At 36.3% G+C, this 27,964-nt stretch overlaps 1 protein-coding gene across 1 annotated transcript; it reads left to right on the forward strand.

The window, feature by feature from the left end:
* slc9a3.1 (solute carrier family 9 member A3, tandem duplicate 1) lies at positions 1 to 27,876 on the forward strand. The gene is made up of 34 exons (XM_084424259.1): positions 1 to 494; positions 5,367 to 5,669; positions 5,871 to 6,031; positions 6,190 to 6,268; positions 7,663 to 7,840; positions 7,945 to 8,165; positions 8,272 to 8,474; positions 8,665 to 8,754; positions 10,130 to 10,200; positions 10,278 to 10,407; positions 10,587 to 10,738; positions 10,919 to 11,033; positions 11,165 to 11,338; positions 11,579 to 11,630; positions 11,758 to 11,838; positions 12,150 to 12,411; positions 14,766 to 14,814; positions 14,882 to 15,116; positions 16,713 to 17,015; positions 17,212 to 17,372; positions 20,122 to 20,200; positions 20,304 to 20,481; positions 20,628 to 20,848; positions 20,983 to 21,185; positions 21,291 to 21,380; positions 22,784 to 22,854; positions 22,942 to 23,071; positions 23,264 to 23,427; positions 23,655 to 23,772; positions 23,864 to 24,037; positions 24,118 to 24,166; positions 25,097 to 25,168; positions 25,966 to 26,224; positions 26,310 to 27,876. The coding sequence occupies exons 1-34, from the start codon at positions 227 to 229 to the stop codon at positions 26,326 to 26,328; spliced, it is 5,115 nt and encodes a 1,704-aa protein (XP_084280385.1). The 5' UTR covers positions 1 to 226; the 3' UTR covers positions 26,329 to 27,876.
* The last annotated feature ends 88 nt before the right edge of the window (positions 27,877 to 27,964 follow it).

Here is a 27,964-nt window from a genome sequence, read left to right on the forward strand (position 1 = left end):
AGGGAGGGGCCACATACTACCTCAAAAAAAGAATCTTTATTTTGTAAAAGGAGGGACAATAAGAGAAGGAATGGACAGCATATTCATGCCAGAGTCAATCTCAGACTGACAGAGCGAGGAGAAAGACACCTTTTGATGATAGGAGCTTAGAAACGCCCGGATTCAGGATTGGCTGCATAGTTACAACATCAATGAGAGCTAATTAATGCAATAGGCATCGGAAAAAATGTCTGCTATGGCGCTTCTACGACGGTTTGCACTTCTTCTAGCATTATTGATCGTTTTCAGTACACCATGCAAGGTTGCAGCATTAGAAGTAGATATTGCTGAAGTAGGCTCTGACTATTCTTCAAAGTCAACAGCCACTGAAACCTCAACCAACGTTACCACTACGACCATCGATACATTACCTATTGTCGTCTGGAAATGGCATCATGTAGAAACCCCATACCTGGTGGCCCTATGGATATTGACCTGCTGGCTCTGTAAATTAGGTAAGCCGAGCTCATTACTGCACTGATACAATGTTAGTATATTACAAATAGCAAAGGAAAATAAGAATCCACCGTAATCACTTTTGTCTGCAAATAAAATTTGACTCTGACTAAGCAAAATCCAACTTGAGGAATGCTGGTTAAGTTAAGGTTTGCTCAAATGTTCGGTATAAAGATAAAGTTACAGAAAGTTTTAAGATATTCCTTGTGAACGTTTTCTTTCCGGGATAATGCGGATATTTTTGCATGCCATCTGGAAGTCTGTATTGTGATGCTACCTGTTCACCCATTGAGTGGCAGCTTATTGTCAAATGGGAATCAGAAAGGTTATCTGATATCTTCAATATCAGATTACGGATTAACATACTTAAAGCCTGTGATAACAAAAATCACAGTCATTTTACGTCAGACGAAAGCTCCTCAAATTAAACCAATGCAGTCTCGACAAATACAAGCATTTTTAAACGGATTTAATACTTTGATGCAGTAACTAACACGAAATCACTTTTACGGATTGTGTTTATTTTTGTTAATGGTAATTAAATGAAAAAAAAAAAAGAAATTGGTAATGTTGAGAAAACAAAGGGGTGAGCTTCAGCTTTTGTCTTTTGGCATGAATTCACAATGAAACCTGGCACAGCTCAAAGACACAATGTGTGTGTATTCTCATAGTAATAGGGAAGGCCTGAAGTTTTTACAGCGTTTGCGCTCTTCTCACTTATCAGGCTATTTGTTTTTCTATAAAATCCTGCCACAAAGATAAAGCAGAACGAATAAAGCTTGCTGGCTTCTTGACACTTTTCTCTTATAAAAGTTAGACATATATGGATGATTCAGAAGGTGGATTTCTTCAAACTGAACAGTTACTCAGTTACTCAGGAATCAGTTTCAAAATAAAGTATGCCTGCCACTTAGAGGCTTCATGGAGGAACTGTAGACTAATACAAATTGAATTCCCTGACACTCATTTTTACATTCATGATTTTTACTGGAGTGAATGAGTATGTGTTTTGTACCTTTTTTTTTCTTTTTTTGATGGACCCTGAAGCACGCAACACGAACAAAGTGCCACTAAGAGCTCCACTGAATGGGTGTTAAATCAGGTGTAGAAGTAGGCGTAGATGGTATTAAGGGGTTTTAATGGCAGAGCTTGAATAGCCTTGTTGAAACACAAAGAACTGGGTGAAGATTTTGCTTTTGATACTGGCATAAAATGACGGCAAAGGACCAGAGATTTTCAAGTGTGAAAAAATGACATCAAAATCTTATAGATTTAAAAGGAGACCGAATGGACAAAAAATTTGCGAGAAATACAAAGTGAAGGTGATGAGTCAAGTTTAGATATAAGCGAGACCGGCTAAATGTTTTAGAGACGGAAAAGGGAAGTGTTATAGTATTTAAGAAGATTTTAACTTTATCAACCACAAAAATAGAATAAACTGCTAAAGAAAACACGCCAATAAAAATCACGCAAACTACAACTTTACACCTGTGATGCATTTCACAATAAAGTAAAATCCTGTTTATCTTGTTTATGTCATAATGACTGACTGACAAAATAAATGATGACTTACAGAACAGTCAATTTATCTTTAGTTTCACAAACTCAACTGTAAAATGTTTGCTAGGCCAATGATAGGCTAAAACAAATATTGACTGCTAAAGCCACATTTTGTAATGTCTTTTCAATAATTAATTAATTATATATATATATATATATATATATATGTACATATATACATATACCCATATTTATATATAATTATATTATATATATATATACACTGTAAGAAAAATCTGTAGAAATTACAGTATTACTGGCAGCTACTTGCCAGTAACTTACTGTAGATTTAAATTGATGTTATTTACTGGCAACAATTTGTTCAAAATTAAATGAACATTAAACATTAACAAGTCTTTATCTTTACAGAATAAAACTAAAATAACAGCCTCATGCAAAGCATTCTGGGAACCAAAATCTGAAGGAAAAAAAAACAGAAAAAGGTTGATGAAGATTTCTGGTTCCCAGAATGCTTTGCATTAGATTGTTATTTTATAGTTTTATTCTGTAAAGACAAAGACTTGTTAATGTTTAATGTTCATTTAACTTTGAACAAACTGTTGCCAGTAAATAACATAAATTTAAATCTACAGTAAGTTACTGGCAAACAGCTGCAAAACTACAGCAAATTTTTTACAGTGTATATATATATATATATATATATATAGCTGCGAGCAGTGATGACGGGCCCAAGACGGTGGCACCGCGACCCCGGTGCCTTTAGGGTAACTAAAGGCACCAGGGTCGCGGTGCCACCGTCTTGGTCCCCTCATCGCTGCTCGCAGCTATATTTATTTTTGTTTTGTTCAAGCAAATATCGAGTTTTGTCGATTAACTCCGAATTGATTAATAAATTGTGCATATCGTGTAATAAATTAAGATTCAAATGTTTCATAAATTGACAGCACTAATTCTAACTCAAAACATGTTAAAGTCTGAAGGTGAGTGATAACTGTATTTCTTCAAGTTTCATGTCAATTTGACCTGCAGTTTTATGTTCACATTCTGCATGTGCAAAGATCCAATGTTCATAAACTCACATAGACTCGGGTAATTGCCTGTTGGCAAGGAGCAAATGAAGTATATAATTCAGATTTAGTTCCAGGACATGATCTGTAACACATGCATTGGCAGTCATGGGTAAAGCTGGAGTGATCTACTCTCTGAGAAATTAGTGTTGAAACAATACCTTACTGCTAGTTAATTATGTACTACATTAAATAATTAATGGCTCACCTGAATCTTTGACTTTCCTCAAAGGCACAGTCTCAGGTCAGCTTAGTGCATGATATTGAAATAAGTCTGAGACTTGACATTAACACAGAATGTTTTATTCTATTTCTGCAATAGTCTAAAGTATAATGCTCATTTATTGATTAAAAATTGCTGTAAACCAGACTAACTTTAACACAGACACACTAAAATAACCAAAAAAAGCTAAAAGACTAAAACATAAAAAATAACTAAATGATATAGTTTAAGAGTTGTCTTACAGGAAATCAGAGCAGTTTTAACTTCATGTTGTCATTAATAAAGTCTCTATACAAACTAACTAAATCATTTGTTCTCATGTGGACAATTTATGTAAGAGTCTGGCTCGCAATTTTCTCAATCTGTTCTGTCCTGATCACCCCATCATTTCCTGCCGTCCCCAAAATTTGTATTATAACAGTGACAAGGCAAAAATATACAATACCTGCCTTTCAATTATTAAAATCCTTGTTTACAGTTAATAATTGCATATAAATCTGAGAGTAAGAGAGCATTATGGCATTTAAAAATGTGTCCCTTAGTTGAAGTGTGCCGTGCAACAATTGCAGCATGCGTCACAGAGGCAGCATAAATGTATTCATAATCGCAGGACATGATGTATCACGTACTCTAAAATGTTGACCATTGATTCGCACACACAGAAAACGATTTAAATTAAAATTCTGGTGTTGTCGAGCCGGTATGAGGACTGCATGCTCATCGTACAGGTTGACAATGATTCGAGACATTGAGAAAGAACGGCATCAATCATTACTTCAGATTTCCATAAAAGATGCATGCTGCTATTTTAGTATTCACAATTGTTAAATCATTTTAGCGCACTCGTAAAAACATCAAGTCAAGGTCACCCACAGCATAATGGATGTGAACGTCCCCCTGAAGCTGTAACTTTCCTGACTATTTTTAACAATGTGTTTAGTAGTTACAGAAACATATACAAGAGAGGGGTCAACAAGGTGCAGAACAGTATACTAGTTTAAGCCAGATCTGTTTAGTAAGCATTATACAGCCCTTAATGCTCAAACTACTCCAGACCCAATATTCCACATAAAAATCGAATGGTATAGTCTATAATTGTTTGTTGGTCAAACAATTGCAGGCTATGTCACGGCTGAATGGACCATGATAAAATAACGCGGATCAAAGTGAAATGATCCTGTTGCATAATATCACTTATATGCTACAAAGACATTGCAAAGTACAGTAATTGTGGACATTCAAAAGCATAATCTCATTGAGAAGAAAGCATGACGGGCCATGTCTGGCAGCGGCAAAGCTTTTAAATGCTGTAGAAATAAACCAGTAAAACGTGATCCCATAGGAAAGGACTCTCCACTGGTTTTCCTCAGTGTTTTGCTTAAGTCTTCTGCTTCTCAGATTTGTCTCCCGAGGATAAAATCCCAGTAATCTCACATCTCAACGAAAGATGCAGAATTTATAAAGCTCAGATTGTGAAGATGAACCAAAGTTTAAGATTTCAGTGTGAGCTTAAAGATTTCTCATCAGATACTTTTAAGATATCCATTGTGGAAGAGAAGATACAAGCAATCCATGAGACATGGTGCACAATATAGAAAATATCTTTAGCCTTACTATATAGTAACCTACCTTAAACATTGAGCAGGATGAGCTCTCCATCTGCCTCTAACTTCCTGTCCTGCGGAAGACGACGAAACACCAATCAGTGGCACAGCTTCACAAAGTGAGCTGTAGTAATTTATGGTCTTAAACATTAATTATTTAGTATTAAATATTAACATGTTTGCCTGTTGATCACTACAATGCTTAAAATGTGTTTCTTCAACTATAGGCAATTTTGGCCCTGTGGTTTTTTATTATACATTTAGAATGTTACTCTTTTGAACTTTATATTCATCAAAGAATCCTGATTCACAGTTCCCACAAAAATATTATGCAGCACAACATTGATATATTAGAATATTTTCTGAAGAATCATGTGACACTGAAGACTGGAGTAATGGCGGCTGAAAATTTAGCTCGTCATCACCTGTTTCTCTATCTTTTCTCTCTTTTTCTAGTGTGTCAACTAAACCATAGTTTCACCAGTGTGATCCCGGAGAGTGGCCTTCTCATCATGATGGGCTTTATTTTGGGAGGAATCGTCTGGGGAGCAGACAAGGCGCAGACTTTCAAACTGATCCCCGTCAATTTCTTCTACTACTTGCTGCCCCAGATCGTCTTGGATGCAAGTTACTGCATGCCAAACAAACTATTCTTCAGCAACCTGGGTGCCATTCTTGTCCATGCCGTTATCGGTACATGTTGGAATGCGGGCACAGTGGGCGTCGCTTTATGGGCTTGCTATGAGTGGGGGGCAATGGGTAAATATGAGATTTCCACCATAGGAATAAATTACATATTAAAATATATCAAAAGAGTTATTTTAAATTGTAATAATATTTCACAATATTACTGTTATTTTTTAATCAAATAAATGAATAAATGCAGCTTTAGCCAGAAGAAGATACATGGTATGAGAGAGAGTGCCATTTAATAAAACAAACAATTTGGCTTACCCTCAGGGGCCCTGAACATCGGCCCTCTGCAGTTCCTGTTGTTTGGTGCTCTGATGTCCGCCGTGGACCCGGTGGCCGTCATTGCCGTGTTTGAGGAAGTGCATGTGAATGAAGTGCTCTACATCCTGGTGTTTGGAGAGTCACTGCTCAATGATGGCGTCACAGTGGTGAGTCTTAGTTTTCCTCAACAACTCTAAATGTCACAGCTCACTTTTTGAGTAACCATGACCTGTTCATTTAGAAATGTACTTGACTGTAAAGAGTCTATTTGATGGCTATTGCATCCATGTAATATAACGCCTCTCTCTCGTTCTCTCGGACACAGGTGCTTTATAATGTGTTTGATGCTTTTGTGTCTCTGGGAGGCCCAAAGATCAATGCTGAAGAGATCATCAAAGGAATAAGTAAGGACACAGACCTTGGGGTCCAAAACTCTCTGATCACTAGTGAAAATGCTTCTGTTTTCTGCTGTTCCTTAAAGGGGACATATCATGCCAAATGCACTTTTTTAGCCCTTAAATGCATTTTGTTGTATATTTGGAGTGTTTAGAAGTACAGAAAATATGAAATTATTCTCTTCAGGTGCTTCGTTGATATCTTTATATTCTGTTTTGGTCATATTTTTCAACTTGTTCCGATTTTTCTGTTATCTATGACGTTTTTTGAACTATTACGTCACAGTATTTGCAGCGGAACTGCCAAATAAGGACATTGACTTCCGGCCCAACACTTCGAGCAATCCGCCATTTTTATTTCTCGCTGCAATTTTGTAGTCCAAGCTAAAGGATGCAGAAGTTACGAGAGGGTAAGTTAAAATGTTCGGTTGTTGGATGTAGTAACCCACACGCTTCATTACACCGTCTAATGTAGATAAACTGCCGCGCTTGTGACAAGGGCGCATGTTTAACTGAAAGAACGAGAAGAGAGAGAGACCCGGTCGCGCGCGCGCGCTCTCTCTCTCTTCAGAGCCAGGCGAAAGTGTAAACAAGACATCACCGTCTCCAAACTAGACGCTGTCTTGCTCTCTCTCCCTCGCACATATTAATCAAAATAAATCGACACGGTGGTAAAAGGTCAGAAGACCAAAGTTTCATGTGTAAATACAGTACACACCAGTGCGATACATCCATATGAAGACGTTGTTCTACAGGTTCGTCGTCTTCATTTTCATCTCGCTCCGGCTCCGACTCTGGCTCGAACATGTAAGGCTGGCTGGACAAGTCTTCCGTTGTTGACATTTTGTTAATAACGTGTGAATAAAAAGTTTCTGTGCCGTTAGATAATCGTACCTCTGCTATCAAACTACAAAAATGGCCGAACGGGGTGGAGTTGAACCTCTGCAACCTGGAGAGGGGGCGGGGTATGAAGTGTCTCAATTGTATTTAAAGAGACCGCACCAAAACGAGTTGCTCTCAGACGCACATCAGAAAAGGGGTAGAAAAGGGGCCTGTGGAGCTATAATAATGAGGAATTCAGACCCAAGCATTGCAGTTCCGCTTTATATAGACTACAAATGTATGATTTATATGTAAAAAGGAACAATTTAAAAGCATGATATGTCTCCTTTAATAAACATCTTGTCATGGCTTTTTATTTTATTTTGAATTTTTTTTTACAAATTGAGCCAACTGATGCAGTGTTATTTTAGGACTTTAAACTAAACTAAACCAAAATGAGAAATTATATTTCAGTGTATGCTTATTTTATTTCAAGTAATGAATATGTTTTTTATGGTTTAAGTTTTCATTTTAGTTAATAATAATAACCCTAATTGACACACACTTTTTTGCTCTCCTAGTTTCGTTCTTTGTGGTGGCATTTGGAGGCTCGCTTGTTGGCGTTGTGTTTGCCATGCTGATATCCATGCTGACCAGGGTCACCAAGAACGTCCAGGTCATCGAAGCCGGCTTCATCATCGTGCTTGGCTACCTGTCTTACTTGACGGCTGAGATGCTCTCCCTCTCTGCTATACTTTCGTAAGGAACTCAATGCTTTCCTGATAAATGCAGATAAATAAATACATTATAAATTAGTAAATGAATGTAAACGATTCCTTATACTGTGGATTTGTGCATTACAGTATCACTTTCTGTGGTGTTTGCTGTCAGAAGTATATCAACGCCAACATGGACGAGAAATCGGTCTTGACGTTACGTTATTCTCTGAAGGTGTTGGCCAACGGCTCTGAGACCATGATATTTGTCTTCCTGGGACTTTCGGCCATTGATAAAAACATCTGGGTTTGGAACACTGGCTTCATCCTCCTTACAATCCTCTTCATCGTTGTATTCAGGTTCATGGGTGAGACATAAATTCCTTGTAAACTCTGCAAAAAACTAGTATTTTGATGAAAACTGATGTTTTTAACTTCTTTTTTGACAGTTTTTATAAATCTTTTTATAAACAGGTGTTTTCTTCCTCAACTGGATCTTAAATATGAATCGACTGATTCCTATTGACATCACTGACCAGATTGTAATGAGCTACGGTGGTCTTCGAGGAGCAGTGGCATATGGGCTCGCAGCTTCTTTGAATGAGGAAAAGATCCCAGAGAAGAATTTGATGCTTGGTACAACGCTCATTGTGGTGTATTTCACAGTCGTTCTTCAGGTAGGCTACGTCCCTTCAACCACTTGTTCTGACTGTAGAGAATGCATGGTATCCCATTGCCATTGCCATCACTCTAATTCATAAGGTCTGCAAGAAATTATGAAAGTGGGCTTTTTGTGATGTTCCCAGTGGTCCCCATCTGACACCAGACATGGATTAACTTGAAGTCATTGTGTGTGTGTGTTTTTAGGGAATCACCATGAAACCATTTGTTCAGTGGTTGAAGGTTAAAAAAGCAACTCTATCAGATCTGACACTGAATGGAAAAATAAACAACAGGGTAAGCAACTGTAATGACACATACTGTATTTTAAATAATTGCATGTATGCAATATGCATATAAATAATTTCATCAAGTCATAATTATATGATATAGTGAGAAAGTCATATTGATAAAATAATAATAATGTGACCTTACCTCACTGCTATACTGTCAAGACAAAACTCCTACAGGATTACATAAAATTGTAGTGTAGGCTATAGGAGAGTCGGGTAGATTGGGGTAAGATGTCCTGGGCCCTGCCTAAACTAATATCTAAATATGTTACAATTGAAAAGTAAATCCACATTGTTATAAGGGTGGCATCTTCCCACATCCTACCACATATGATTCATATGAATTACCTGGCTCATTCATATGATATGAATGAGCCAGGTAATAGGTTATTAAATATCTATAAATAAGCACTTCCATAATAATTCACATAGATTCTTCCTTAAACACAATTAAAATGTATTTGGTGGTTCGTTCTATTTAAATATATGAACATTTTAATCTATATAGCGTGTCAGAAAATAGCTCCGTTTTTGAAGAGTGCGCAATGCGCATGTGCGTAAAATGCCGAGGGAACTCCGGATGGAGCATGACGAATGAGGGAACCCGCGATGAATCAAACATCAAATAAAGCAAAATGACATGGAACAAAAGCAGTGAAGCCATTAGGTGCCATGTTCGTTACAGCAGTAGGCTACATCGAAAATCAATAAGATCCTATTAACAGACTTATTAGCCCATCCCCTGCGGTGACGTCCTTAGCGACAGGCCCAAATTGTTGAACCATGTGATTCAAATAGAGGGTTCAAACCCTTCTTATACTGTCTATGGTTCAAACGACAGAGGTGCGACCATGTTGTACTACGATTTCGGGAAACGGCCATGGCTAGTTGGTAGTTTCTCCAACGATGAATGTATCGTTAGGTTACTAGTTCTGGAAACGCACCCAAACAATTCAAATTAAACTAGGCTAATTCATAAATCGATTCATCGAAAATAACTGATTCAAAAGAGTCATTCAATTCCAAATCGGACATCGCTGATTCTGAATCTGAACTAGCCGACAGAGTACAATCATAGTCTGAAATGTAAATATTTCTGCAAACTACCATGCTTCTTATAAAACAAAACTACTGCGACAGCCTTCTGAAAATATATATGATTTTAAAAATAGCAACACTGGTCTGACCTCAGTGCTGAGAAATTTTATACATCATTTTCTAGCTATACATAATAACACAGTGTACATTTTGTCATTATGGATAGAGTTTATACATTGCAAGTGCATGACAGTAGTTACACTTAGATGGACAACATCTGTAGTGGTAATTTTCAACATAAAAAAAAAATCAAGTATATCATTGTGTATGTCTCTCTATAGACTTTCGAGCACACACTAACAGCGATGGAGGACATCTGTGGCCGAATGGGAGATAACTGGTGGACCAGACAGTGAGCATGTCACTTTATAATATATATACTTTATATTTGAGCACTTTTATTGAGTTTTTTTTTCTCCTTTTTCTTAGTTGGAAAAATTTTGAAGAAAAGTATGTCTGCTGGCTATTAATGAAGAGCGATGCTAGAAAGACCAACGACAGTATATTTGGTGCCTTCCACAAACTCAATGTTGAGGATGCCAAAAACTATGTCACTGTGGTGAGAGCTACTAATTAGCTACTAATTCAGCATAGTACTGTCTATTGTATTAATGTTTAGTTTACTTGCTGAATGTTCTGTTTCCATTTTTACACACAGTAACTCATTTTATTTCATTATTATTTTATCAGCTACTGAATGATATTAAGAATGTACTCAATAGTGTTTTTCACATTTAGGGTGAACGCAAAGGTTCTTTGGCTTTCATTCGCAATGATGACAATGCCTCTGTAGACTTCAAGAAGAAGCTTGCATTAGAGTATGCAGATGTTATGTCTGACATGTCAGAATATGACTTTGGCATTGACAATGTTCCAGTGACCTCTGGCATGTAAGTATTTCATACTGGATGCATTCAACTTTCCCGCCTCACGGATATTGTTGCCCATTCATCATTGTAGTATACTATTGAATACAATTACTCTATGTAAAGAAAAGTGCAAAGGTTTTATGAGTTGAAAACTGCACAAATATCTAGATGGCTAAATGTGTGCTGCTTCTTTCAATCTAGGAAGAACCAGATTCCATCTGTATCCCTGGATATCCATGAGCAAGACCGTAAGAGCATGCCTGACCTCAATGCCCATCATCTACTAGAGCAGCACCTGTACAAGAGCAGAAGATATGTAAGAATTGTCCTGCTCACACAACATGATTATCTTTTTTTACATGGAGTATTGTTTCCTTATCAATATTTGAATCAAGATGTCTGCCTGAATCTATCTGAATCAATCCCATTTGTCCCATTTCTGAACAGAACCGTCCCACGTACAGTCGCAGTCACTATAAAGAATCAGAGAATCCAGACGAAATGCAGGAGATCTTCCAGAGAACCATGAGAAGCCGTCTTGAGTCCTTCAAATCAGCTAAGATGGGTGTCAACCCTGCTAAGAAAATCTCCAAACATCCCAAGAAGGATTCGACTCATAAGGTATTCGACTTTAATGTCCTGCTATCTGCCTTTGGTTAAAGATTTTTTGAAATGGAGGTTTAATGTAGAGTTAAATGTAAATGCAGGTTTTCACAGATTTTCCCCCCCACATTTTACATTATGACATGAAAAAAAAAACATGACAACATGCTAATAATACTTTAAAATGTATGTTAGATACAGAAAAAACGGGTTTAAAAATTTGTGGACTTATTTTTGTTCATAATCATGTATTTTTAGCCTAATGGAAAGCCAGCGGACCCAAACAGAATCTATCCATATGGAGATGAAGGTATATTTATATAATAGCTATCACTTATACATCACTGTTTAGTTTTAGCATTTAGCTTACTTTATTCTGAGTGTATGATTATTTTAGTATTAATATATTGATGATAAATGATTTTTTGTCCTATCAGATTTTGAGTTTTCTGCAGACAGCGCCTCTAGCAGTGAGATTGCTGGTAATTTCCGCAGGAGAAGCACAAACACACCTGCAGGTAAGAATAATACATACTGAATTTACGTGACGTATGAACGTCATAGTGTGGCGGCACAGTGGCTCAGTGGGTAAGGTTAGGTGGATTGGAAATGTCACATTGGCCGTAGGAGTGTGTGAGTGTGTCCCACGATGTAAAACCTGTGCCAAATCCAATGTGTGTGTGTGGATAATTCTGATAACGTATATATATAATAAAATGTACAATATAATCTTACATAAAGTTTGCAAGTGAGTAGAAAAAAACCTATTGTTAGAGGGTTGTTTCCATGGTGTCTCATTTCAACATCATAATTACTCTAATTACTGCAGCTGGTGTAGATAATCCGGCATTCATACCCGAGACGGACACCTCTGCACCCATGCGAAACCCACCCTGGCAAACAGAGACAGCGAACAACACGGCTGTGGCACCTTCCCAGAGAGCTCAGGGACGACTGCCCTGGACGTCCACCAACCTGAGACATCAAGCACCGCTGAGGAGTGACCGCTCCACAGACTCCATCGCGATGGCTAATGCTTCAGTTGATGAGGAGGCATCTGAGGAAAAGCCCGGAAAACATCATACTAGATTGTAATCTGATATATTTTCATTCACCAACATTAACCTGCCAAAAAAGTGATTAGGTTAATCCTTTCATGTCAGGCTGTTATTATGTCATGAGCCCAGAGATTAGGGAATCATAGTGTTGAATCATAACATTTCTCATATATCTTTAAAAGATATATAAACATGAAGGGAAGGAAGAGAATAAATACGGATTAAGCTGAGAAATTGTCACGGAAGTACTTACGTTAGTGGTTATTGAATGTTCTTGTGGGGTTTCTTTATACAAGCCCACATTTTTGTGGAAGCTATTATGGCACTTTATCGTATTTACACCATGCTAGAAAATTAGCAAATGTGAAACTCAAAATACAAAACCATTACTTGTATACATGTTGTGCCAAATCAGAACTGAGTAACAATTGTTCTATGTTCAGGTACATCTTGATATTTTTTGACCTTGGACAATGTTGAAATTCAGCATGTTGTATGGTTATTTATTATTATATGATTATTCTGTGGGTGCTTCTTTGTAGTATCACGATATCTGTTTCTGCATTTCTTTATCTTACAATGATTTATTTTCGAGTTTGACTCAAAGCTATTAATGTTTTATTAGTAGAATGAAGACCATTAAAATGTAAGTCATTAAAAATAATAGTTTAACAGTAACTTATTCATGTATGAATTTCATGCTTTATGAGAATTGGTGAAATCTGTAACTTGTAATCAGTTAATAGTGTCTGATAAAACTTGTAATTGAACTGTAACTCACATGTTGTTTGAGTAATACAATTTTAAATAGTTACAAATTAGCAAATAAAAAAATTGCAAAGAGCACAAGAACAAAATGGTTGGTAGTCCCTTGCATTTAAAGCTGATTTGAATGATATCAATATTATATTCATCATCCATTATTAATATATTCAGAAGTGAAAATGGTTTAATAATGGTTTAATGAAACCGTTTTGAAATGATACATAATATTATTATCGTGTGTACATTGCAGAAATCATGTTTTGTAAATCATTACACAGAAAAAAAGTAAAAATCACAGAGCAGGATTTGAACAAACACCCAAAACACCCATAAACCCTTAAAACGAACAATTTCCCATAAACCCTCACTTATTAACACACAGCAGAACATAAAGGAACGCATAAACTAAGCAACAAAAATGCAGTATTTACTCAGTTTACAGCGACTATAAAGAGTTATTGTGTCAATGACCTTTGTAGATATAAAACATTGTGGAATAATAATAATAATAATACTTTTTATTTCATTTTCATTTCTCTTTCAATAGGGTTCCCATGGGGAGTTGTGTTGTTTTGCCTTTAGCCTTTCCACTTATTTTTCAGTTCAGTAAGTAGTACAGCTGTCTTCTCAGGATCTACGATTAAAGCCAACACACGCATGAGTACAGGCCGTACCGATCACTTCCTTTTTTTTTTTTTACGTCACATTCAGACAGGGCCAAATAAAGTAACAGTTTAACTCAAAATGTGTGGAAACTTTTTTTTTTAACTGCTGTATACTAGAACCGCCAGAAGTCAGCAATATGATTTCACAATGGTTTAACATCCTTATAAATATTAAATTAATTTAGTAAATCTGTATAATGAGGGGGGACTTTAAATTAAGTCTGTCATCATTTACTCACCTTTCTTCTGTGGAACACAAAAGGAGATGTTTAGCAGAAAACCCAAGCTGCTCAATTCCATACAGTACAGGTGGAATTGATTAAAAGAAAATCATACAGGTTTAGAATGAGGGTGAGTAAACAGTGACCTTTTTTCATTTTTGGCTGAACAATCCCTTAAACTGGTCTAAATGACAATATTGTTTTCCTAGGCTATTGATTGAACTATACTTTAATAAAATGTACTCAACAACTTTCAACTTCAAATTCCTGTATGTATTTTAGAAAGTCTCACAATGCAATTTTCAGTGAACAGAATCTGGACAGAATATTTGCACCAAAATGTGCACTAAAAGTCTTCAACATAACAATGCAGCAGTACGGGCTGTTCAGGCTGGCTGAACACTAACCAGTGTAAAACTTTTCAACGGAAGCAGAAAGAGTAATCATCAAAAAACGTGACAGAGTAACAGTCCAGTGACGTAGATCTCAGCCCCCTTTCTATGTAACAAATTAAAGGCTGACTAGAGGTTTCAGCCCTACTCTTATTACGCTCTTACACTACCTAGATTGAACCGCTGCTCTCACCAGGACCACAAACGCAGAGGCACAACTGATGAAAGCACTACCAAGTCTACTTAGAGAGGGATAAACTTTGAAAATGACTGCAGATTTAAAAGAAAACTAACTAAAAGGGGAAACTGCAATACTTTGTTTCTCCGTGGACTTTTCATTTCAGGACAACCAAGCAGAAAGAGCACACTGGGAACCTTTACTTGGACTGGATTGTGAGATTTTGTGAAGGACAACTATAGTACACACAGTCGAATGATACTGTAAGTGCATCTTTAACAGTCATCCGTCACAATGTCGAACTCTTATCTCTGCCTGAGGGCAGTTTTCCTGGTGTGTTTTGTTCACCCTTTAATCCAAGGACTAAGCGCAGATGCAAATGTGGTGCAGAGTCCTCATCATCAACTGGAGACGAATCTCACTGGACTTCCAATTGTCACATTTGAATGGCATCATGTTCAGACCCCATACCTGGTGATAATTTGGATATTTGTGGCTGCACTGGCTAAACTATCAGGTATGTATCTTCCCAGGTAACAGGGAACATTCTCTGAATTTTGGCCAACGTTCTGGGCAAGGTTCTCTCAAAGTTACGAACAAATGTTCTTCCAGTAATAGAATGTTTGTTCAGAGTTATCTGGTCTTTAATAATGTTCTCAAAACTTTAGCACAAAAACTATATTTATGCATTGTTCATGCAACATTTCTCTTTTTCTGAAACATTTTAACTTGATGTCTTTTTATGTTACTTATTTCAGAACGTCCAGAGAACATTCAAAAGTAACATTCCCCTAATGTCTACAAAATGATCAAATGTCTTCCCTTAATGTTCACATAACCGAAAAACATTTTGAACGCTCAGAAAACATTCAGAAATAACATTTTCATTACTTAATCTTAGAACATATTTTTTGTTAGCTGGTTTGAACTATGAAGTAAAAATGTATTGACAGCTAACAAGTAAGAAATCAAATCTGTTGTGTAAGATATTTGAAGACTTGCGTACAATATAATTAGAGACAGTGGTATTCCTCATGAATGAATTAAAGAGTTTGTCCTAAAGTTGATGCCATATTTTAATGAGAGGTTGAATTTCAGCTCAGTTGAGTTCTGAGAAAGGAAGATGATCTCTTGATCTCCTAATACCTTGGAAGTATAGAAACAATACGGTGTAACTTGACAAGTCCTGCGAAAGCTCAGCGATTCACATGAAATAACGTTTTGCTACTCATGTAACGGGTTTATAATGTAGCATGAGCCTTGTGAATTATATGGTTTGTACTGGTATTCTTTCCCTCCTTCTGTTATCAGTATGGAGGGATAGAAACTGTCCACAGATGAAATATGTGTTCTTTCCTTACATGCTGTTAATGTTTGGGATTGGTTCTTCTTCCCTGTTCAATCAATATATGATCTCAAAAGTGTGGAAGAAAGAGGAAAAAGATTAAATAATATGTGCTGTGCACAATTATTATATTAAGAAAAAGATCATTTAAAATAAGTAAATGAAATAAGAATTAAACCCAGACAGCAACATAGTGTTGATACAGACGTGGGCCGGATCTGGGCCGACACTATGTTGCTGTCTGAGAATGGAATTAAATTAAACAGCGTCCAAATACCTGAGTATGAAAATGATAAATCATTTTGTTCAAATGAATTACAGATGATATTCAGCCATTGTCTGAAAATATAGAAAGAAAATGATTGATGCATATAAAGATCATCTGCCAAATGCATAAAAGCAAATGTAACTGTATACATTTTACATAATTTTGAATTGCAAAACCATTTATATAATCTTTGGTCATGGCTCATGATAATTAATTGATTTACATCTTTTAAAATTTAAAGCTCACAGAACATACATATGGACACCATATGAACTCTTGGATAATATGAGGAGACCCCCCAAAATACATAAACTAATTATAATAATACTAATAATATTAACCCAATGCACATCTTGAGCATAGTTGACTAAAAGTTATTTCAAAGCATTCATTTGAAGCATATAAGACTTAAATTTCTCATGCCCAAAACATAAGATCATGAGAAATATAAACTTATCATAAAAAATAATATCTGTCATCTGTTCTCTCTCTGTATCTAGTGATTGAACTAAACCATCATGTCACCAGTGTGATCCCAGAGAGTGGAATGCTCATCATCGTGGGCTTTATTTTGGGAGGAATGGTCTGGGGAGCAGACAAGGCACAGACTTTCAAACTGCTTCCTGCCACTTTCTTCTTCTACTTGCTGCCCCAGATCATTTTGGATGCAAGTTACTTTATGCCCAACAAGCTATTTTTCAGCAACCTGGGTGCCATTCTCATTTACGCCATCTTCGGAACCTGCTGGAACGCAGCCGCAGTAGGCCTGTCGCTTTGGGGCTGCTATGAGGCCGGAGTGATGGGTAAATTCAATTTAATGCACATTGTGTGTCTTTTGCACAGATCAAACCCACATAATTCCTCTTTAAACAAAACAAGGCTGTTGAGCCTCAAGTGCTCTGCCCTGCATTGTCTGCAATTATCAATTCAATAGCTTTTAGTATATATACACCATTATAGAGAATATTGAATTAATTTGACAATTTCTGTAATCATCAGGTAACTTGGACATCGGTCTCCTGCAGTTCCTGTTGTTTGGTAGTTTAATAGCCGCGGTGGACCCAGTGGCTGTGATTGCCGTTTTCGAGGAAGTGCATGTGAATGAGGTGCTCTTTATCTTGGTGTTTGGGGAGTCTCTGCTCAATGATGGCGTCACAGTGGTGAGTATTAATTTCCTAAAACGCTCTAAATGCCAGGTGTGTGTTTTGTTGTCTTGACCTGGTTTCTAGTCTGTGTTTCATTCAGTTCACCTGTTGCTTGTTATTTAACTCATTTGTTCCTTCGTTTAGTTCTGTTATAAATACTCCGTTTTGTTCAGTTCTCTGTCCTGTCTCGTTATTGTTTCTGTAAGAGGTTGTTTTCTGAGTTTCTGTTCTGTTTGGATTAAAAGACTATTTCCTAGAATTCTCCTTCATCATGCGCTTCCTTGCAGTTTTTTTCCCTTTTCTTTTTTCTTCCCCTCATCCTCATTTACCTACCAGCAGTGCTGCTGCTCTGCCTTGAGCAGAAAGACCGCTCACCTTTCTACCACACAAGCCTCAGCGGTCCAAGGCACGCCTTCCAGTGAGCGGACCCAGGGAAGATTTTTCCGCATTTGTAGAGTGGGTGCTGGTCAATAACTGATCAGCTTTCACCATCGTCCCTGAGGAGCCCACCAGCCCCAGAGCCCAGTCAGCCATCACCTAGAAAACACACAGAGCTGAAGCTGAACTCCACCGCAGACACAGAGCCAGCGTCTGCTGCACAGAACGTGCCAGGAAACAAACCTGAGCCATATACCACCCCGGAGCCTTTAGCCCAACAATGCGTCTGGTACGCGAGTACCACCCACACTCCCATTGTGGTGAATGTGCTAAGCCTAACCTCTGGGAATTTAATGTAGGATTTTGGAGAGGTAATTCCCCTGTTTCTCTCGTCCCCTTTGATCCTGCCCAGTCCAGACTGTTTCCTGTGTCTCCCGAGTTTCCTGTTTCTCCCAAATGTATTGTGTCCAGGCTTGGGAGGGTTACTTTAAAAATGTATTCCGTTACAGTTACAAATTACTTCATAAAAAAAGTATTCAGTAACGTAATACAAGTACTATAATATGAAAGTAATGTAACTGATTACTTTTGGATTACTTCAAGGTCACGTATATAAATAAAGTCAAGCAAGAAGAAATATTTTTTTTTTTTTAAACTAAAAAAAACTTTTATTTATTAAGAATTTGGTCCAGTGCACAATATTTGCAAAATATACACACAGGCCTGAATATATATTTATGTAAAGGGATATACAGACATCTAGTGGCTAATGTATGGTATTACAGATTATTTTGTTTTATTTTTAACAAATTTTTAACAAAAAAATAAAAACACAACATTTACATATTAGTTTATTTTAAAATAGGCCTACATGTTGACTAAAGCCGTGATCTTTCTTAATTTGCCTGACTGAACTTGGGGCGTTGGCAGTGGGAGTTCCCCTACGTTACCTAGACAGCAAAATTCCCGTTACATGAGAAAAGATTAAGAAAGGACATTTTGGGTACTAAAAAAGCGACTCTCCTAATTTCTACAAAATAGCAGCGGAATTTCCATGAATTAAAAGCGATTTTACCCGCAGGCAGCATCGTTTCTACGAGCAGCAGTGATTCAATCTGTGTCTGAGGAGATTGTAGAAAGCTGTTATTTGCACATGCACCAGCGCGTGGCACACGTGAGTCATTACTGGCAACAGAACCAGGAACTACTGTATAATCAAGCAGCGCTTAATATAGTGGTATTATGCCAAAATAATTATTTATTTAGTTTTAAATGAAACCATTATAATCCTGAAAGTATTCCCCCTTTTTTCAAAATGTAACTATAATCTGATTACTACTTTTTTTGACGTAACTGTAACGGATTACAGTTACTGGATTTTTGTATCCTGATTACATAACGCCGTTACATGTATTCCGTTACTCCCCAACCCTGAGTTGTGTCCCCAGAGTTTCCTGTGTCTCCCGAGTTTCCTGTTTCTCCCAAATGTATCGTGTCCCCCGAGTTTCCTATTTCTCCCGAGTTTCCTGTGTCTCCCGAGTTTCCTGAATGCCCACCCAGCCTCCCTCAGCCATCTCGCCCGACTCCTATACCAGAGCCAGCCAAGTCCCCAGCTTCGCCTTGGTACAAGGATCCCCTGTCACCGTCTCTAGCCACAGAGCCCCGAACTTCACCTCGGTCCTCCAACCCATCGGCTCCACTTTGGCTCAATGCTTCCTCAGCTCCACCATGACCCGTCATCCCACCAGCTCCACCAGGCTCCCTTGTCCACCTGTCTCTGCCTAGGTCAAACGTCACCCTGGTTCCACCACAGGTTTCCAGGCTGCCGGTTGCACCTCTGCCCTCCATCCCTTCGGCTCCACCGGCCTCCGTCTTCCCTCCGGCTCCAACGTTGTCCTCGGTCCCAGGCATCTTCCGGATCCCCGCCTTCTGCTTCTGGATCCTCCCTCCATCCAGTCCCCCATGGACTGTTTTGTTTGCCCTGGATGTTTTTTTCTCTCTCATGTTCCACATCCTCCTCCCCCATCTCCCCCAGACCTTGTATGGCGCGAGAACGCGCCTTTCCAAAGGGCATACTGTCAGGAGTATGTTTTGTTGCTTTGTGTTTGTTCCTGTTTTAGTACGATGTTCGTCTAATGTTGTTTAAATGTTTTTACTTTGTTTCTAAATGTACAGAGAACATTCAAAAATAACATTCCCATAATGTTAAAAAAAATGATAAAGTGGAATGTTTGCTTAACGAGCGCATAACCAAGAAAAAAAAAAAAAACATGTTGAAAACTGCATGTTTTGAACATTCAGAAATCATTTAGAAATAAAGCTGTAATAACTTTTAGAGAACATTCGCAAAACATTTTCATGTCATTTCATTGTCTTTCTTTTGTAGGTGCTTTACAAAGTATTTGATGCTTTTGTTGAGCTTGGAGGACCAAGGATTGATGCCACAGAGATTTTTAAGGGCATATGTATGAATACTCAACTCCACCCCTCAAACATATTTATGAAAACATAATAATATCCTTTCATTTAACTTGAAACTTATCACTGTTCATTTTTGTGTTCCTACAGTTTCATTTGTTGTGGTGGCATTTGGAGGCTCGTTTCTTGGCGTTGCCTTTGCTATCCTGCTGTCCCTGCTGACCAGATGCACCAAACACATTCAGATCATCGAAGCCGGCTTTGTCTTTGTGGTGGGATACCTGGCTTACCTGACAGCAGAAATGCTCTCTCTCTCTGCTATACTTTCGTAAGAGTCTCTCGAACAATGTAACTAACCGAGAATTTGAAAATATACACTAATAAAACATGAGTACTGCAGGAATTTAGGCTCAATGCATTATGTTTCAAGCAATTAATTTAGCTCATGAAAAAGATTGTCTTTCTGTGTCACAGGATCACTTTCTGTGGTGTCTGCTGTCAGAAATATGTGAACGCCAACATGGACGAGAAATCGGTCACGACGGTTCGTCATGCCATGAAAGTGCTTGCGAATGGCTCCGAAACCATGATCTTTCTATTCTTGGGCATTACAGCCGTTGATACAGAGATATGGGTTTGGAACACAGGCTTCATTCTCCTCACTCTCCTCTTCATGATTGTCTACAGGATCATAGGTGAGTTTTTTTTATTTATTAATTAAGCTTGAGATAGAACAAAGAATGATAGAACAATTAAAATACAGACAAAATAGGACAAGGCATCCTTCCTGTTCTTAAGACAGATTTATAGATTTGTTCTATATTTTCAGGTGTTTTCTTGTTTACCTGGTTGTTAAACAAGTTCAGATTGGTTCCCATCGAGGTCATTGACCAAGTTGTAATGAGCTACGGTGGCCTGCGGGGGGCAGTAGCGTACGGATTAGCAGCCATGCTAGACACAAACAAGATCCCAGAGAAGAATCTGATGATTAGTACCACACTCATTGTGGTGTATTTCACTGTCATTATTCAGGTTAAAAACGCACCCATCACTCTTATAATGATTATGAGACTCTAAATGGTTATATATATTGTGTTACTGTCCTGTAGTTAAATAATGTGTGTTGTTGGTTTTTAGGGAATCACAATGAAGCCATTGGTTCAGTGGCTCAAGGTCAAAAGAGCAGCTCATTCGGATTTGAAACTTGTTGAGAAACTGAACAATAGGGTAACTATGACTGGCAATTATAATAAAAATAACAACTGTAATTTAATATATATATATATATATATATATTATGTATTGTTTAAATATGATTTAAACATGTTTTAAAAAAAAATTTAATATGATTAGTTTGTTTAAATATGATACATTTATTTGCATGTTTAATTATATATTAATATTTACATGTATTTTTTTAAGTTTGTGTACATTCGTCATGTTTTTATTTTTTTTATAGTAAATGTATCTGAATGCTGTTCATAAATATTATTTTCAATATTTAATCTTGAGATAGTACAAAGAGTGATAGAGCAATTAATGCCAACATAATTTATGTATTAGTTTGTTTAAATATGATTTAAATATTTAAATTTAGTTAGAACTAAATTATGTATTTGTTAGAACTAATATAAGTATTTATTTATATATTAATATTTACATGTATTGATTTTTAAATGTGTGTGTGTATATATATATATATATATATATAGATATCATATTTGATAAACTAATACATTTAATATATATATATATATATATATATATATATATATATATATATATATATATATATATAGTACTGTGCAGAAGTCTTAGGCATGTTAATATCCCCCACCCCCCGTCCACCCCAAAAAATGGTTTTAAGTCAGTTATTTATATCTTTTGCTGTAGTGTGTCAGTAGGAAATATCAGTTTACATTTCCAAACATTCTTTTTGCCATTAATTGTAATAATCCAGTGAGATTTCTGAATGCACAAGGAGTCTGACAGCAGCCTGTATGATCTGATCTCACCATCATCGAGTCCGTCTGTGATTACATGAAGAAACAGAAAAAACTGAGACAGACTAAATCCAGAAGAACTGCGGGAACGTCTCCAAGATGCTTGAAGAAACCTTCCTGCAAAGCTACAGTACTGTGAAAAGTTCTGGCACTTGCTGTAAAGTGAGAATGCTTTCAAAAATAAAAATCACAAATTCAATTTATTTATCTTTTAACTTCTATTAACTAATTCAAATCAATATATGGTGTAACGACCCTTTGCGTTTAAAACGGCTTTTGTCCAGGTACACTTGCGCATAGTTTTTCAGGTAGCTTTGCAGGAAGGCTTTTGGGGGGGGACGGGGGGGGGGGATATTAACATGCCTAAGACTTTTGCACAGTACTGTATATATCATGTATTAGTTTGTTTAATATGATTTAAATATAAAAATGTAGTTTATTGGTTATGAGTTTATTGTGTTTATTTAAAACTATGTATGTATATATTTATAAAATTCTATGTATTTTTATTTATTTATTTGTATATGTATATTTTTATATTTTTATTTTATGTGTTCATTTTACAAACTAATTGTTTTATAATTATTATTATTTTTTAATTAGTCATGTTTTATGGTGTCTTTGTAGGCAATGGACCACATCCTAGCAGCAGTGGAGGACATTTGTGGTCGTATTGGAGATAACTGGTGGACCAGAGGGTATGCTTTCTTCCCTTCTGTGAATAACCTCAAATATTTATATAAATTAAATGTGTTAAAATTAAATGTGTTGATACTCACTCTCAGTTGGAAAAGGTTTGAGGAGAAGTATATCTGCAGGATATTGATGAAACCTAAGGCCAGAAAAAACAAAGACTACCTCTTTAATGTCTTCCACAAACTCAATCTGGAGGACGCTATGAACTACGTCAGTGAGGTGAGAGACTGGCTTCATATGTCGCATAATATTGCCTTTTTTTGTTTTGTTATCAGTCATTTTAATTATGCAACAATTTCATATACAAGCATAGTAGATTGCATTGCAATACACCTTTGCTTCAGTACTGTTACTGTCAACAATAAAGAAGATCATGAAAAATGTATGTTACCTCTTTCTTTCTTCGTGTAGGGTGAACGCCAAGGTTCTCTGGCCTTCATTCGTAGTGATGAAGCAGCCAACATAGATTTCAAAAAACAATATGGTTCAGAATTTGCAGATGTGATGCCTGATATAATGGTTGATATGTCAAATTACGAGTTTGGGATCGAAAATGTTTCAGTAACCTCCATTGTGTAAGTGCACTGACTATGTTGAAAACACATTTAAACAATTGCTTAATCAATGTTGATCATAAAACAATCATGACTAATGGAGGAGAGGAATAATCAGATCTAGCTACATGTGGGACTAAGAATCTTTGCCAGGGTTGCACTGCACAACGAGCTGAAATTTGACAATTCAATTCCTAGATGGCGAGACGTGGCAATAATAAAGGTTTGTTTTGCCTCTTGTTGATTAGAAAAGACAATATTCCCTCAATATCCCGGGATATCCATGGGCAAGACAGGAAAAATGCGGTGGATGATATCAACGCCCATCATCTTCTACAGCAGCACCTGTACAGGAGCAGAAAGAATGTATGAATCGCTCTTCACCAACACACATACACAAACACATGCATAAAGTTTGCATCTCATTTGGCCTATCTGATCTTCTCTTTCTGAGCAGCACCGTCACAAATACAGCCGCAGTCACTTCGGCATCAACCAGAGTGAAGACGAGGTGCAGGAGATCTTTCAGAGGACCATGAGGAGCCGCCTCGAGTCCTTCAAATCTGCTAAGATGGGTGTCAACCCTGCTAAAAAGATCACTAAGCACCACAAGAAGGAGCTAACACATCAGGTATCAGACCTCCATGACATCTCTTTCAACCAAATCAGTCAATTATAGGATTGCACCTCAAACTTTATACATATTTTCAGATGCCTAATGGACACCCAGAGGGCAAGGACCATCTATATGGAGATGAAGGTAACAATATTTTATTTATTAGCATCATTTATTAAGATTTATGACACTGAGAAACTGGCTACAATTATATATATATATATATATATATATATATATATATATATATATGTGTGTGTGTGTATATATATATATATATTATTATTATAATTTTTTTACATATTTTTAAATATATAAATTATACTTAAATATAATTATACATATAATTTAAAATATTAATATATACATAAATGTATTTAAATATTTAAATCATATTTAAACAAACAATAAATAAATTGTAAAATAATGTATAATATATAAAGATATTTCATTTAAACAATTATATATTAATATACACATAAATGTAGATATATTAGTATATAAATAAATAGATACATATTGAACATATTTAAATTGCATTATATTCCAGCGCATATATTTGAAAATAAATACATATTTTAAAAATGTTTTATATATATATATATATATATATATATATATATATATATATATATATATATATATATATATATATATATATATATATAACATTTTTAAAATATGTATTTATTTTCAAATATATGCGCTGGAATATAATAACATAAACTGACTAAATAAATAAATATAAAAAAGAAAAAAGAAAAATCTTAATCTTACAAAATACAATAATTAAAAAAAATATGTATGTATTTATTTTCAAATATATGCGCTGGAATATAATAACATAAACTGACTAAATAAACAAATACATCTTTTTTTTAAATAAAAAAATCTTAATTTTACAAAATACAAAACATAAACCTCCTCAACATGGTGTTCACTCAAGTAAAAGGCACTTTATATAAGCAATGGCATTTTCCACTATTTATTTAATTATTTATACTTATTTATTACATTTTTCTTCTCTATTTTTTATTTATATATTTAGTTAAAAGCATGTTTTTGTCTTTTTAGTTGACAGTGCTGTGGGTAGTGACACTGGTGCTGTGAATAGTGCTTTTATGAGAGACACATATACAGCTGGAGGTAAGAAAAGGGTCTGAACAGACGTTGCTTTGTACATAAAGAGCAATAAATCTATACAATAATGTATTGTTAACCATTCTAAGCTATTCGTTTGGGATGTGCTGTTTGGATCTCTAGAGACCCCTGACAATAAAATGTGATTTTGTAACATCATAATGTAATATTTTTAACACAAATGTATATTACTCACTTTATTAATGTTTTTACTCTACATTTGTGCAGTGTTTGTGGGTTTTAAGGTTTTTTTTATTTAATTTTTTTGTTTAATAAATATATATATTTTTTAAATAGGTTGTGTGCATCTTGTGTGTTTTCTGCATTATAACTGATTTTTTTGTTGTTGTTGACAAATTATGTAACAAAAAGCTATTTTTCATAGTCTCCTATTGAAGTCTCTGAAAAAAAAAAATATTTATTTATATAAATTTGAAAAATTCCTTAAATTCACCCAACACTGCACAAGTAGGGTAAAACATTAATAAAGTTAGTGATATTACATTTGTAAAAAAAAAAAAAAAAAAAATTACATTATAATGTTACAAAATCACATTTATTGTGTGGGGTCTCTAGAGACCCTGAACATCCGGAGTGTGACTTTTTTTTTTTTTTTTCATGCTAATGTACAACCAGATATCATTCCAATTTATTTATTTTTGTTTGTAGAGCTAGCAAGTGTCAACCAACATATCAAGTCTCATGCCATTTAGATGAAGGGATTTTTTTTTTAAGACCCCAAATAAACACATTTGCATAAGAAGTTAACGGTTTGTTTATGTTTCCTCCATATCTCATTAAAGCTGGCATAGAGAATCCAGCATTCATGCCAGATATGGACAGTCCTACTCACAGCCCACCCTGGCTAATGGAGACTGAGATGGACATGGCTGTCGCACCCTCCCAGAGGGCCCAGAGACGCCTGCCCTGGACGCCCAACAGACTGCGGCGTTTAGCACCCATGAGGATCAGCACCTGCTCCACAGACTCCTTCCTGATGGCTGATGTTTCTTTAACTCTAGAGGAGCACGAGGAACAGCCCCAAGGAGACAATGAGGACATGTGAGTACACATCCACCTGTTTACCAACACTTATCTGAAAAAATACAGGGGTATTGTTACTGACCATGTTTATTTCTGACTACAGACGACCAGTCTTTGAATAGATACCACAGGACAATTAGGTGGCATGTCACAAAGCACATCCACAGACTTGACTGTTCCTGTACCGTCTACAGTAAGGGTGTCCAAATCCTGCTCATGGAGGGCCACTGTCCTTCAGAGTTCAGATCCAAACCTAATTAAACACACCTGAACCAGTTAAGCAAGGTCTTAGGCATACTAGAAACTTCCAGACAGGCGTGTTTAGCAAACTGGAGCTGAACTCTGCGGGACAGTTTGGACACCCCTGGTCTACAGATTACAGTCCTATCTAAACGAGGTGGAACAGGAGAGTTGCTGCAGGAAATCCCACCGAAACTGCCATATGCCAATGAAATTGCATGAAAAAAAAAAAATCTGGATGTTTCCAGCACTTTTGTAGAATTAATTTAGGGCAATATACTCATGTTGAGTGCATAAAGTAGTAGGAAAAAAGTACAGCTTTTCACGTTTCTTACCTGTGTTGACATATTTCCCACTGAAAAGGGAAGTCTGGGCTTTAAAGGGGTCCTATTATGCTTTTCTTTCTTTAGTGTGTAATGTTGCTGTTTAAGCATGAAGCATGCCTCGATTGTAGTCTTGAGTTTTATTCCGGGAACGGACACGTCACAATATCCCTAATTTAAATGATACCCGCCAAAATCATATGCAAAAATACGCATGTGTTGTTGAAACTTGCGGTTATGGTAACCAAAGCAACATCACCGGCATGACATTTCAGAAACTCGCTGGAAGTGGTTGACCAATCGCAAACCACTGGTCCAGCCGACCAATCAGAGCAGAGCACATGCTTTTTGGAAGGAGGGGCTTAATTGAGACAGGAACTAAGAGTGCTGCTGCAACAGTGAAATATGTATAAGATAAATTTTTTTTTACAAAATTAACATTGAAGTATGAAAACCTTCCAATAGACTCCAAATACAAAATCAAGACTTTGAAACAGGGCATAATAGGTCCCCTTTAAAATAGCCAAAAAACTTCAGTTTACATCCTAGCCATGAACATTATTTGCTTGTTACTTCTAGTCAGTTTTTAAATGCATACTGTAAATTTGCTGTTAGGGTATTCTTGTTAACCTTTACTGTACTACACTAGACTATAGATGGTCTAAAAACAAAATAAAAACTCCAATTTTGATTTCTTTAGAAACTGGTGTGTGGGGGAAAGGTTGAGAAGACGAGGATGTATTTAGTGAGGGCAAAGCCATTTTGTCTTTCTCGAGATCCACCTTGTGGTTTAATTTTTAATGGCACTTTACTGATGTCACCTCTACAAGGCACATTCTTCCCTGCACTGGAATATGAACTTATATGAATATGGATGTTTTAAGTAAATAATTATACAAAGTGAATTTTTCAGTCCTCTGGAAACTTGTGGAAATCAGTGGTGATGTTAGTATTTTAGTCTGAATGTGAGTGAATTGAGGTGTCAATTGTTATATTTGTACATGGAAAAGGTCATATTTTAAATCAGTTGGTTTTATCTTGTCATTTAAATAATGTATTTCTCTGGGCATTTTACTTTCTTTTGTGGGATTAATAAAGAATTTATAAAAAATTTTCTATGCATCTAATACTACGTTAGCCATTCTTGCTTCACTCATCTTAATCTGTTTGATTATATAACAGTTTTATTTACATC

The sequence above is a fragment of the Rutilus rutilus genome (genome assembly GCF_951802725.1).
Source record: "Rutilus rutilus genome assembly, chromosome: 11".
NCBI lineage: Eukaryota > Metazoa > Chordata > Actinopteri > Cypriniformes > Leuciscidae > Rutilus > Rutilus rutilus.